Source organism: Tachysurus vachellii, chromosome 25 (assembly GCF_030014155.1).
Source record: "Tachysurus vachellii isolate PV-2020 chromosome 25, HZAU_Pvac_v1, whole genome shotgun sequence".
Taxonomy (NCBI): Eukaryota; Metazoa; Chordata; class Actinopteri; order Siluriformes; family Bagridae; genus Tachysurus; species Tachysurus vachellii.
In genome coordinates this window covers 8,604,133-8,618,855 of record NC_083484.1, presented here as the reverse complement: position 1 = coordinate 8,618,855, position 14,723 = coordinate 8,604,133, and the positions used below count along the sequence as shown (strand labels likewise).

General features: G+C 36.7%; 1 protein-coding gene across 2 annotated transcripts in view; it reads left to right on the top strand.

The window, feature by feature from the left end:
* gli3 (GLI family zinc finger 3) overlaps positions 1-14,723 on the top strand; it is a 131,283-nt gene that overhangs the window by 30,461 nt on the left and 86,099 nt on the right. For both annotated transcript variants that reach the window (XM_060861474.1, XM_060861473.1), the window contains exon 3: positions 8,872-9,123. In XM_060861474.1, the coding sequence (XP_060717457.1) occupies positions 8,872-9,123 (252 nt within the window). The remainder of the gene's footprint in view (positions 1-8,871; positions 9,124-14,723) is intronic.

Genomic DNA, 14,723 nt, shown 5'->3' with positions numbered 1-14,723 from the left:
AGTGTTTGCCCCTTCCAGATTTTTTTTTTTTACACGTTTGTCACATATTAACGTTTCAGATCATCAAACATATTTAAATATTAGTCAAAGATAACACAATAAACACAACATGCAGTTTTTAAATGAAGGTTTTTATTATTAAGGGAAAACAAAATCCAAACCCACATGACCCTGTGTGAAAAAGTATCCCCCCCTTTAAACATAACTTAACTGTGGTTTATCACACCTGAGTTCAATTTCTCTAACCACACCAGGCCTGACTATTGCCACACCTGTTCGCAATCAAGAAATCATTTAAATAAGACCTGACTGACTAAGTGAAGTGATGAAATGATCCTCAAAATCTACAAATCATGCTGAGGTTCAAAGGAATTCAGGAACAAATGAGAAAGAAAGTAATTGAGATCTATCAGTCTGGAAAAGGTTATAAAGCCATTTCCAAATCTTTGTGACTCCAGTGAACCACAGTGAGAGCCATTATCCACAAATGGTGAAAACATGGAACGGTGGTGAACCTTCTTAGGAGTGGCCAGCCAACCAAAATTACCCAATGGGCGCAGCAACAACTCATCTGAGATGTCACAAAAGACCCCACAACAACATCCAAAGAACTGTAAAGAACACGACTCCACCATAAGAAAGAGACTTTGAGTTCCAAGACAAAAACCGCTGCTGAGCAAAAATAACATAAAGGGTTGTCTCAGATTTGCCAGAAAACATCTTGATCACCCAAAGACTTTTGGGAAAATACTCTGTGGACTGACGAGACAAAATTTAACTTTTTGCATTTCAGAAAAAGAACATTATACCAACAGTAAAATATGATAGTGGTAGTGTGATGGTCTGGGGCTGTTTTGCTGCTTCAGGACCTGGAAGACTTGCTGTTATAAATGGAACCATGAATTTTGTCTACCAAAGAATCCTGAAGGACAATGTGCGGCCATCTGTTCGTGACCTCAAGCTGAAGCGAACTTGGGTTCTGCAGCAGGACAATGATCCAAAACACACCAGCAAGTCCACCTCTGAATGGCTGAAGAAAAACAAAATGAAAACTTTATAGTGGCCTAGACAAAGTCCATACCTGAATCCTATTGAGATGCTTTGGCAAGACATTAAAAAGGTGGTTCATGCTCAAAAACCCTCCAATGTGGCTGAATTACAACAATTCTGGAAAAATGAATGGACCAAAATTCCTTCACAGTGCTGTAACAGACTCATTGCAAGTTATCGCAAATGCTTGATTGCAGTTCTTGCTGCTAAGGGTGGCACAAGTAGTTATTAGGTTTAGGGGGCAAGCATTTTTCACACAGGGTTATGTAGGTTTGGATTTTGTTTTCCCTTAATAATAAAAACCTTCATTTAAAAACCGCATGTTGCTTACTTGTTATCTTTGACTAATATTTAAATTTGTTTGATCTGAAATATTAAAGTGTGACAAACAAGAAAAAATAAATACATCAGGAAGGGGGCAAACACTTTTTTCACACCACTGTAAGTGTATAAAACCATGAATAAATAGGCTAATTATCAGTGCATAATCGAAGTCAGGGCTTTTCAACCACGATGCACCACGATCTGAACACTTTCAAAAGACTTAACTATGTGCTTCAAAATACTGTAGCAGAGTCAAACAACGTATAAGATCTGATTGTATAAAAACCCTTTGAAACATAAACCTTTGTGATTTCTGCAGCAGGTCTACAGTTGTGGCTTTTTATAGTTATGTGGTTGACGAAAGGCAACACATCATGAAAGGAAAGATGTTTTATCTTTTTATTTTATTTACTCCACTTGTACATGGCAGCAATTCAATACAAATGTGATTTAAACCTAACTGAAAAAATGCAAGGCTTCACAATTATTGAAAAGTATTTATAATGTTTAAAGATTGACGTGCATAGGTTAAGGAAAGAAGTGACTCTTTCTGAGTGAAGCATTCTCTGGTGTTCTGGAGGGAAAGCATCTAGTACTTGTTACAGTTATTAAGTAATTGTCTTGAATGATTCTAGAATGATTTCTTTATGAAATCTTTGAATTATTTCTTTCTTATTTCTTTGAATTAATAAAAAATTTTCAGTGAACACAATCTATGACATTAGTATATGAAGCGTAAGCAAGGCTAATAGGCATTTGTGCTATTGTAGTTTGTGTATTGTACATGTTGTAGCCATTTTTTGCAGGGAATCCTGTTATTTAAATTACTTTAGACTTGAGGTCTTAAATCTCCATTGTCCTCAATTGTCCTATTTTTTGCTTTTTAGTTCTGTTTCATATAGTCGTGAGTCAGTAAATGTGACGGTATGTGTGTGTTGGATCTGTAGAGAAATTATTACCATTAACACCTGTGGCTTATAAGAAGACCAAAACACAAAATAAAAGAAACATTTTAATTTATCATTAAATTTTATGAACACAAAATTTAGACTGACATTATTTCAGAAACTGTTGAACTAATTGAAAGATATATGTGATTATTATTATTATTATTATTATTATTATTATTATTATTATTATTATTATTATTATATTAACATAACATGATCCTATGCAACACTATTGAAATTTTCAGAAACAACACTAGAGCAGTTAAAGGTTATATATTTTTTCCTTTTGTTGCCTTGAGGTAGGTAGGCAATGTGCAGCAATAAGTTTGGCATTTGGAAATCAAAAATTCACTCAAAGGTGAATGCCTGAAATCCATTACATGCATGCATATTTCTCAGCCAATGATAAAGCGCTTAGTTGCAAACAAATGAATAAATCTGTATGGTTTACTGGTCTAAAGGGATGGATAGAATATGACAGAATGTGCACAAGTGGGTGGGAGGAGGGAGGAGAGTTATCTCTAGGGTAGAAGAGTAATCTTTCTCCAGCTAATCGGCTGGTCCCTCTTATTCTTCAGATATCAAATGTCTGAGGTTAAATTAGCCTGCTAGCTCTTGATTGCAATTGCCATGTTTTTAAAAGAAGCAGTAGAGGCATAAAGGGATTAAGTAAAAGTTTCAGCCTGGGTGGCAGCCATGTACCTTTGAAGTGTTTATTTAGCTACCATTGAACTGGCTAACAGTCTTAAAAGGATACTTCTCAGCGTGTTTGATTGACACATGTTCTTAGAAGTGAATCTTAAAATGAATCAGTGAATGTACAAAACAAAATAATATGTTTTATTTTACATGGATGTTACAGCGTTGCAAAGGGAGTAGTTCTGATAACAAGCAGAAAAACATATTCCACATTCCACAAATAATTTTTGGCCAAAAAATCTTTCCAATATTACTAATAAAATTCGGCAGCATTTCTGAAATTAATTGATCTGTTTGCTGCTTTGGCTTTCAGTTTCGGATCAAGGAAAATATACTTGATTGGTGTCAACTCTGAAATACCTAAAGCATAAAGCTTTCAAATGTCCTCTGAAAGTACTTAGCTAAACTGTTGGATCAAAGGTCACAGATAAGGATGTACCCATATCTGCTGTACATTGCCTTAGGGACCATAAATACATCTCATTTCTATATCACAGAAAAGCTTCCCCTTATTAAAGAGCCTTATCTGGGTCAGTTCAATGGCTGCTAACAACAATCACATCCCATTATACCGTCTGATCAAGGCCCTTGCAATTCCTCTAACAGGTTCTGATGGCAGTAGAGGTGCGATTCAAGTGACGACAGAGAATGCCAAATTCTGAATAGGCCAAATGCACCATTGTCCACCATCGGAGAGGCACTTTCACACAGGGTTCACACTTACACAATCATTCGCTCTTGATGGAACATGCCTGAGTTGTTGAGGTTGTTCTCAGAGAATGCTGTTCCTCAGTCGCATGGATAGTAGGTGGGGGTTGGAGGCAGGATGGCAGAGTCTTGCAGAGCTTTTAAGCCTTTTTTACTGATGCTGATTTGAGGTGAACGGGAAGAGGAGAAAGACGAGTTGCCTGAGCTTTCATATCCCCCAAGCCCCCCACTTCATGTTTCCATTAAAGATTCGGAGTACGGAATCAGAGAAGATCCCTAAGGAGGCCTAGCATGAGAATGATTTACCAGTGGTCCTGTTTTCCCAAAAAAGTATTAAGGAAGTGTGTTTTTACCAAATATTTCAATTAAATATGTATTAGTGGTTATTATTATTATTTTTGTCCTCATAATATTTACCCAACACATAACAAACCCTATTTGATGTCATTAATGAATAACAACAACAACATTGAGCAGATTTTCTTTCCCACTCTGTGTAATTAAGAAGAGTTTAAAACAGCTAGACATGATTAAAAAGTCTTTCCCTATGTTTTATTCATTTCAAAGTTTAAATCCTTCACTATAAGAACCCTGGAGTAGTCGAAAGTAACAGTCATTTGGAAAACCTTTTGGAATTTTTTTACTGTTCCACAAGACATTCACTAACAATGAAAACATATCTAACATATCATATTATGTAGGAAAAACAAGTAGGAAAAAATACTGCTTCACTATTTTATTCTGCTTCACTGACAATTGTGTCAGTCAGCTGTATGGTCTGGTCTTTATCAGCATTCAGGTCTGCACTGAACTCAAGAGTTTACGATGACCCATTAGTTTCTCAGGAGCTCTCGGCTGCACTATTATAAGCTGTTGTAGAAATGACATTATTTACATTTACACTATTTATTGTAGAGTGTCACCCAAATGAGGATGGGTTCCCTTCTGAGCCTGGTTCCTCTCAAGCTTTCTTCCTATTATCATCTCAGGGAGATTTTCTGTGCTGCCGTCACCTCCGGCTTGCTCATAAGGGATAGGGATAGGTATATAGTATTTTAAATTAAGTCAATCTGTTTTAAATTTAATTTAAAACTTTAATTGTATATATTCACTTATTTATTTTTCTTCTTATTCTTCTTCTTCTTCTTATTATATATTTCTTTCTTTTTTATTCTCTCTTCTGTTTCCATACTTCTGTAAAGCTGCTTTGAGACAATGGGAAATTGTTAAAAGCGCTATACAAATAAATTGAATTAATTTGAATTGAACTATTTGCTGGGATGTGAAAGGCTTTAAAAATGTACACTGGCAGACTCATGTGTAAACCACATGCTGGAGGTATCATTGATAACCTGTATCAGTTCAAAAATATATTGGTTGGGTCTAATGTTGGGAAAGGATAGAAGAGTCTGCACAATCATAGTAAATCCTCTGCTCTTTTCTGGCTCCCATGGCCTTCTAGTAGTTGGTGGATATTTCTGTCAACCCCCTAAATCCACCTTATTTATATCTAATCATCTAACCAGGCACCTGGTTTTTGAACCAGGTATTGCTAAGCCTCTTGTAAAGTTAAACTGCTGCCAACTTTAGGCCATGCAGTATTTACCCTTTATTTTTGTCCTTGTAAGTCAATTTTCTAAATAACTGGAAAAAGTAAAATGAGTTGGGAAAGGAGAGAGCAATTAGAAATGCTTTGAGAATGTCCAGTTTTGGGTTTTATGTCACTATTTCTTCACTTTCTGTGTGTGGTTCCTTTCTCTCTAAGTGACATTCTAATGCGATTTTCCCCATTAATGTGTTTTTAAACTGCATGGGATAGGACTTCTGAATGAAAACACAAAACTTCTTGCTAGGAACATGATGCATAAATATGATGCTCATGTACACATAAGCCTGGGATGTATAGATGACTTTCAAAGGCAAGATATAGAGTGTATCACAGTGCCATTTTAAAAAGATGTACACAAATGACAAGGCTTTTACTAACAAGGCTGGTGCCCAATCCCATTTATGAACCCTTTTACTAATTTTTTTAAGTTCCTGACTTTTCTGTATTAACCCTAATGAAAATTGCTTCTTGTTAAGGATCTTGTGGCATTCAGCAGTTTCTGAAGCCTAGGGTTTTAGAATACACACTTCAGTCTATTAAAAGGAGGATACCTGTGTACTTGTGTTTAACAAGGGGGTTGGCCAGGGCAAAAGACAGAGGTGAAGATGAGGAGAGGTTATGATGGGAAAAGAATAGAAGACAGAAGTAATGAGGGTGGATTTGTGAGAGAAAAATAGACAGCATGATAAGAAAAAATCGAGAAAGAAAGTGAGGGATAGAGAAAGAGAGGTTGGATAGAGAGCTGGTGAAACACTAGAGCCAGAACAGGAGCCTGTGATCACAGCTGCAGAGAGCACAATTACCTCCTTTTCAAATCCTTCAGTGACACTGCGGGAGGAAGGAGGACTTTGAAGCTTGAAAGGCAGGAGCTCGCTTTCAAGCCTCAAATGCAAGCAGGAAAGGCCTCTGAAATTTGTTCAGGCCTCCCTATCCACCATTAGCTTGTTTCTTCCTCTGGCCTCCGGGCATTTAAGCGCTTTTTGAAAAGATGTTAAGAAATTCAATCACCATAGAGAAAAAGAGAGAGAGAGCTTACTAGTTTTCTTTCTCTATTTCTCTCTGTTTTGCTCTCTATCTTTACTTTCCACCCAGTCCACAGAGAGCAGTCCTGTAGGACTGCAATAAATAGTTGGGATACACAAGCAGAGCACAAAGTTAAAGAAATTAAGAGGAATGAAAGAGTGAAAACAGCTCAGTTTATGCTAATGTATATGGAGGGCCCCTTTATTTATTGTCTGACAGTTCCAATCACAGAATCACAAAACCAACTGCATCAGCCTCAAAGACATTATACTCTACAGGGGAGAAACATGATGTTCAGGGATATACAATAGAGATGAAGACTGTTCAAACTTTGTGGTTATTTTGCTTCAGCAAGTTAGAGAAAGCTAAGATGTAGTGTTTGATATTGAACACACATGATTTTGGTTTCTCATAGAATCAGATTTCTTTCATTGATATTTTTATAGAGCAGAAAAAAATGATCTTAGTAGGTGATGTTTATTCAAGTATATATGTGTCTATGTAGACTTTTCTCTTTAAAATGGTATTTCATGCTATATTTAAGAAGATATTATGATATAGAATAGACTGATATTTAAGGACAAGATACAATTCCCTGCAAAAGTATTTGTACTTTTCCACATTTTGTCACATTACAACCACAAACAAAAATGTATTTTATAGGGTTTTTATGGTATACACCAACATAAAGTGGCACATAATTGTGAAGTGAAGGGAAAATAATAAATGATGTCCATAAATATTTACAAATAAATATCAAAAAAGTGTGGTGTTTATTTGTATTAAACTCCCTTTACTTTGATACCCCTAACTAAAATCTATTAGAACCAGTGGCCTTTGGCATCACCTAATTAGCAAATAGAGTTCACCTGTATGTAATTTAATCTTAATATAAATACAGCTATTCTATAATGCCTATAGCCTACCGCTATTCTATAATGTGGTTTGCACAAAATCCCAAACCATGAACATCTCATGGAGCTTCAAAAATGGAAAGAGTATGGCACAACTGCATAACAATACAAGGTCATTTACCTGAACTGACAGGACGGGCAAGGAGAGCATCAATCAGAGAAGCAGCCAAGAGGCCAATGGTAACTCTGTAGGAGCTGCAGATATACAAAACTTGTGTCGGTGATTCTGTCCACAGGACAACTATTAGTCATATACTCCACAAATAGCTTTTATGGAAGAGTGGCAAGAAGAAAGCTATTGTTGAAAGAAGTTCTGTTAGCAATTTGTGACAAGCCATGTGGGGGACACAGGAAACATGTGGAAGAAGGTGCTCTAATCAGATGAGACCAAAACTTTGTCCTAAATGCAAAATGCTATGTGTGGCAGAAACCTAACACTGCACATCACTCTGAACACACCATCCCCACCGTAAAACATGGTATTGGCAACATCATGCTGTGGGGCTACTTTTCTTTAGCAGAGACAGGGAAGCTGGTCAGAGTTTATGGAATGGTTTTGATCAAAACATATTTGGTCCAGTCAAAGGCCACACCTAAATCCACTGAGAATCTCTGGCGTGACTTGAAAATTGCTGTTCACGGATGCTCTCCATCCAATCTGACTGATCGTGAGCTATTTTGGAAAGAAGAATGGGCAAAAATGAAATCAGAATAGCCATTACATAGAACACAAATAGGTTAAATACATGTGTAAAAGTATTTTTTATTTATTTTTTTGTCTGGGTTAAAGTTTCAGGGGAAAGACTACCAATCACTCTCATTCTGCTCACTCACTATTTACAAGCATGAAGTCTGGGCAATGGCACCACAGAATCATAGTAATAACATCTGGATTCTGTGACAGCTTGTACCCCCAGGCTGCCAGACCTTGCAAACAAATTACACCCAGTCCATTTAGCTACTTGTGCAGGATTTTCACAAAAATAATGTATTTATTTAATTCTCCCTACTCATAAATTGACCCTAGAGTGCTATTTTAAAGGCAGGCATTAGGCAGGGTAGAGGAACCAGACAAAAAGACAACAATGAAGAAGGGACAACCATGATTACAATCATGACTGTTTTATTTCACAGTTCACAGCTGTTTTATTTGCCTGGTAATAATTAAAACCACAAAGCTCTCTATTAAATACCCATGAAAGCATTTAGCATGACAAGACATATTCCATGGACAAACTGCAATGCATTTCTATGTGTGTGAAAACATGAAACAATTAAATGCTAGAATTTATTGCATTATATAACCATAAAACAAATATGGTAAAAACATACAGATACAGGCCAAAAGCTTTGGTTAATGTTCATATTAAACATCAGGATAGGAGAAAAATGTGATCACTCTAGCTTGATCCATTGAATGATTGTTGGCAACAGATGGGCTGGCATGAGCATTTCAGAAACCTAACCTATCCTATAACCTTTTCACACCTAAAACTTTGTCACTTTTTTGTTTTAAGTTCAAATATAGAATGCAAATTCATGTTTGAATTGACATCTCTATTATTCACCCTTTCTCTTTCTCTGTTGGTAATAGAAGATGAGAACTCTAGCTCTCCCTACCATCGGGATAAGCGCAATGTGATTAGCGCTCAATTACCAGTTCGAGGCCAGGGTTCAGTGGCTGCTAAGATGAATGATGAACCATCCACCTCCACAGAAGAGCAACCCTTGCTGGTGAAGAAGGAGTTGCAGACCACCCTGCCCTACTTCCATGAACACACACTTCCTTACCGGGGCACACTGTTTGCGATGGACCATCGAAACGGCTATCTGGACCCTCACTATAGTAAGTAACTTCCATGCAGCTATGATAGTAGTGTAGAAGTTAATAAAATAAGCATTAGTTTTAATGCTGCCAAAACTCAATTTTTGTGATGCAGAGCCATTAGTATACATTAAGTATACAATACATACAAGTCAGTTTATTTAATCTAAGTTTTCATATTTATTCGTATTCATTTTTTCATATTTATTTCTTATTTAGTCATAGTACAATATGTGAAGGCATTGTTATGACCTTATGTAGGTTTATATCTGGTAATACAGAAGACCTACATATTGCTGAAAAAATTAAAGTTGGCTAATTATTGTGAACTGGATTATGAAGCAAAGGAAGAAGATGTCTTGGTCTGCTAAATCACATTTTTTAATGTAATACGGATGAACTGGTGCCTATGTATGGGCATGTGAATAAGGCAAGTCAAAGGCAGTATGATACTCTGGGAAATGTTCTGCTAGTTAACCCTGGGTCCTGGCTTACATACGGATAGTACTTTGACACCTACCACCTACGCACCAGCTTCTTTTAGCAGGAGTTTAACCCATGCAACATTGCAAAATTTCCAGAAGCACAAAGCAGGGATTCATAACACACAATCTACATGAAAAATATTAAACAAATTTTAAACATTGCAAGATTTTGTCTCCTAAAAAGCAGAAAACACGGCAAAATATTAGTGAGCAACTTGATTATGGCAGCCTTTACAAGTATTGCACAAGGAGAATATTGCTATAATAAAACTATCATAATGGCTAAAATAAAGCTATAATCTACTGTGAGTCTGCAATATGTGTTATGTATGTAATGTGGAAATGCAGTCTGCAAAGCATTTTGAGTTTGTCCCATTTGTTAGATATTTTAGTTTCAAATCAAAATTTCTCACTAAATGACTGCACACAGGGCAGAGTAAAAATTACTTGTCATATAAAAATACAATTAACTGAATTAAAATAATTTAATGGCAGGATTTTCTCAGAGCCGTTTCATTGCATTTGAAGGAAATGGGGTGGGGTGTGTGTGTGTGTGTGTGTGTGTGTGTGTGTGTGTTGGGGGTTGGGGGAAGCACTTTTATGAATAAGCCATGCCTGAAATCTTATTGGCAGATACAAGCAGTTACTTCAAAATATCAGCCTAGGTAATTGAGTTGGTCAGTATTATAGAAGTGCAAGTAATGTGTCTCATTTATCATTCTGGACATGAATGTATTCATAGGTCATTATTATTTGAAATTTGATATTCATGAAAATCACATAATTTAAGAAAAAAACATGCCTATCCTACTCATGCACTATAGTGTGTATAAATTTATGATTAAAAAAAAATAATGTAAACCTTGATTGATTTAATTTCAAATAATATGAAATCATGGCAAGTTGGTGCACTTGGACTAAATGGTCAAGTTTAAATTACTTTAGAACTTTTGTATTTTTAGACATACACATTGGATAAAACTAACAGTTAACTGTTAATGGAACTTAGTTGTTTCATACTAATTTCAATTAAAGAAATATTAAACTGAAAAATATAGATTTTTTAAAAATAAAAGGTATAAATATATTATTGACTGCTGCTTTTTATTGCTGGTCATAGGATAGCTGCAAGTATGATGGGTTTCCTTTCATAGATTCAAGAGAGATTCCTGTCAGAGATTCAATGATTTGTTTTGTGCAAGACTGTCAGAGTCCCTGGAATAAACCGATTTTTGCTTTATTTCTTATGATATTAGTTGTAATAGTGAACTGATGACTAAAGCAATTGCTTATATGCTTCAAAGACATTTCCCCTTGCAAGAAACAAAATCTAAATTTACACACTTTTTGGACCTGATTAATTGCCCATTCTTTGTCGCTTTGTCTCATTGTTTTGTCTGAACAGAGGCCAATATGGGGGAATTCTCTAATTCTCTCATTAGAGGCTGAGAGTAAGTATACAATTTCAGCACAACCTCATCAGTACTCTGATCAAAGACATGCAGGAATGGGAGACATCAGCCTCTTTTAGTATCTGTTTATCTTCCTTTCTTTTTTCCCCTCTCACTTGTTTTTTTTTTTTTTTGTTATTTTCTTAGATGCTTGTTAGAAAGTATTAGTGCTCAAAAGAAAAGAGATAAAAAGAAAAAAGAAAGCTATGTTTGTGCCTTTTAAGAGGTTAAGTTGTCTGAGCAGCTTTTGCCTGTCAGTACCTACAGAATGGAATTCAATGTAATGGCTTGTTTGTTTGGTTAAAATGGCCTCAGATTGGTCTTGAACAAATAGTAAACTGTGCTTAATGACTCTTTCTTTTGTTCTTTCAAACTTTCAGTCCATCTCGCAGGGCATTAACTTTGTCTCTTTTTAGTCAGTTCATTAGCTCAGTTTTTATGTGCCTCACTAGCACTGATCTTGACTTGTCTGAATGCAGGAAGGTTAAACTACAACTGGAACGTTCAGACTTCTTATGATAACAGTGACTAATAGTGGCCTGCCCAACTCAGCAAAGCTGCCACCTTTCATTAGGAATGGTCTGGAGGTGATTTGAAAGCAGGTTTGTAGGATAACTATGCATGTTGACAAAGAAATCAAGAGAGTAAACTAAAGCACAGGTGAAAAAGGCTTAGGAAAGAGGGAGTGTAAGGCACACTGAGTGAATGTAGATTTTTAGTTGATTTAACACAAGTTAAGAGGCAAGTAAAGATTTAAAACTTCTCAAATCAGAGGTCAATGCTTCATGGAAAATTCACTTCTTTAAAAAATAGAGAATGAGAAGTCAAAGGGAAAACTCTATCTGATATAACTAAATGTTTCTCCATGTAGGACTTAAGATCAACACTGACAGAATAGGTAAGCATGATATCATAAAGAATTCAGAGGAAACTTAACAAGTAACAGCAGCATTAATTAAGTTGTAAATGTGAAATATATGTTGCTATCCCAATCAGTTTATTCACATTACAGTACATGGAGTATCATTGTTTAGTCTAGTTCCTTTCCCCATTTGTTCCCTCTTTTTTCCTTTATTAACAAATCAGTTGCTTTTACTTTTTTGGTATGGTGTAACTGATTAGAATTAATTAATTAATGTGTTTCTGAGAGGGGGGCATGGTGGCTTAGTGGTTAGCATGTTCGCCTCACACCTCCAGGGATGGGGGTTCGATTCCCGCCTCCGCCTTGTGTGTGTGGAGTTTGCATGTTCTCCCGTGCCTCGGGGGTTTCCTCCGGGTACTCCGGTTTCCTCCCCTGGTCCAAAGACATGCATGGTAGGTTGATTGGCATCTCTGGAAAAATTGTCCGTAGTGTGTGATTGCGTGCGTGAATGAGAGTGTGTGTGCCCTGCGATGGGTTGGCACTCCATCCAGGGTGTATCCTGCCTTGATGCCCGATGACGCCTGAGATAGGCACAGGCTCCCTGTGACCTGAGGTAGTTTAGATAAGCGGTAGAAAATGAATGAATGAATGTGTTTCCGAGAGTGTGTTACTGACACAGTTTCTTTCTGCCAGATCTTCATAAGCATGTCTAACTAAGCACAGACTTCCCTTCCATAACTTTAATGAATGAAAAATAATACATTTTAAACTTCAGCAGAACTGAGCATGTTTCTCAACAGCACCAAAATATTTTACACTGCTTTTCCTCTTTCCAAATTTGTCAGGCTGTAAATGTATTTACACACACCTGGCTACCACAAGACCAACACAACTGCTGTCTGAGACCAAGGCAAAAAAATAACTTGAAAAGAGGAGAGGCCATACTGTTGACACAGAACGTGCCTTGAACATCCTTCACTGTTTTTCTCAAACTCACCTTTTACCTCACCCTCACAATGATGTTTGCTCAGTGACTTAGAAAGCATAGCATCCCTCAGGCCAAGCAGTGTGTAGGATAAATAGCCCTCCTGTATACATTAGTGGAATCTTCTTTTCAGTTTTGTCTCTTTCCATATCTTATGGAGATAGAGTTTCCATATCACAGGACAGGATTAAATTTTAGCGCTGATTACACCAATTACACAGTTTTACCACTGTATTTGATCATATTCTCAACACTAGTGCACTTGGTGGAGTGTCTCTGTTGGACTAGATGAAGATAGCATTGGAAGACTGTAATGAATTCAGACTAATGACAGAACAGAACCATGACATGAAAATGTGGCATGAATAGTAGTGAAACGACTGTACAATTTTAAAATTGTAACATTGCAGAATGAACAATGAAAAGTAAAAATACTATGATTGAGTTGGTGTACAGAGGCAAAATTGGGTAAATGTGCAAATACTTATTTATATCTAACTGTATATTAATGTGCTCATTTTAATAATGTAAACTGAATTATTGTTTCTTACATGGAAACATGCATGTGGATGTGCCACATAAACAGATTAAAGAACATGCGTAATAACTGATATGGTGATAGTGTTAAGTGATATGGACAATGTCAGCACATTAAGTTCAGACTTTGCACTTTCCTGGATCTTGGTAACATGAAGTGATGCAGGTCTTATTAAGTTCAAGAAAGAGAAAAAATGCTTTCACCATGAAAGAAAAACATAGTGGCTCTAAGGCATGTTAAGCTGTAGTCTATGCTTACTGTCTAACTTTTTGTATATCTGTAACATTCAGAAATGGGCTTGTCTCAAACCACTGAGGTAATTGAGATTAGTTAATCATATTATGGGATCTACAGTATATTTTACATTTCTGCCATTCAGCAGACACACTTGAATTTTTATTTCGATTTATAAAACTGAGCACTTGAGAGTTAAGGGTCTTGCTCAGGGGGCTCAGGGATTTGAAATCATAACCTTCTGATCAGTAGTAAAACACCTTAACCACTAGGCTTTTCTATCCCTTGTAGTCATGTGATTCTTAAAAAAAAAGACATTAGTATTGCATCTTCCTGCAAACATCTGCATCTTGTTCTACTGCCATGATGACACTCAGAATGCAAAGGCAAGCAAAAAACACTAATCTTTTTATAATTTTAAATCATTTAAAAAGTCTCAATATATATAAAAGACAGTGGCAAAAGTCCGCAGCTCAAAGGTGGCTAGGCAGTGGAAAAAACATTAAATTACTGGTTATGCTCTTCCATGTGACTTCTTAACACTTTGTTAATAATGACAATTGGTGTCAGGCAGAGAGCATGTTATTCATTTCAGGTCTCTGTGTGTTTGTTTCCATGAATCAAGCATAACGGCTCTGCTGGTAATCCATATCTTTGTCCTTGCAATCCCCACTCAGGGCTTTACTGAAGTCAGGTGCATTCCTGGTGGTAGGGGACATGAGAGAAAACAGTAATTATAATGTTTTCCATTTTTTATGGGTCTAGGCTCAATAATAAGAGGTATATCCCTAGCCCATGTACTTAGCACAGGAGAAAAGACCACATGAGACTCTCAGTGAGAAAGAAAGTCAGAAAGAGAGGCAGGGAGGATTGGGGGTGTAACAAAGCAGAAAAAGAAGAGAGACATAAAAGAGTAGGAGCTGAAGGAGGTCAGGCCCATCACATGCTTAGTGCTGCCTTCAAAGATGGCTGGGACAGGTGGCAGCTCCAGACAATCTCACTCCGCAGAGCAGCATCCTCTCAGGAGGAGATAAGGGATCCCTTCGTCCACCCCCTTCCCCCAGCC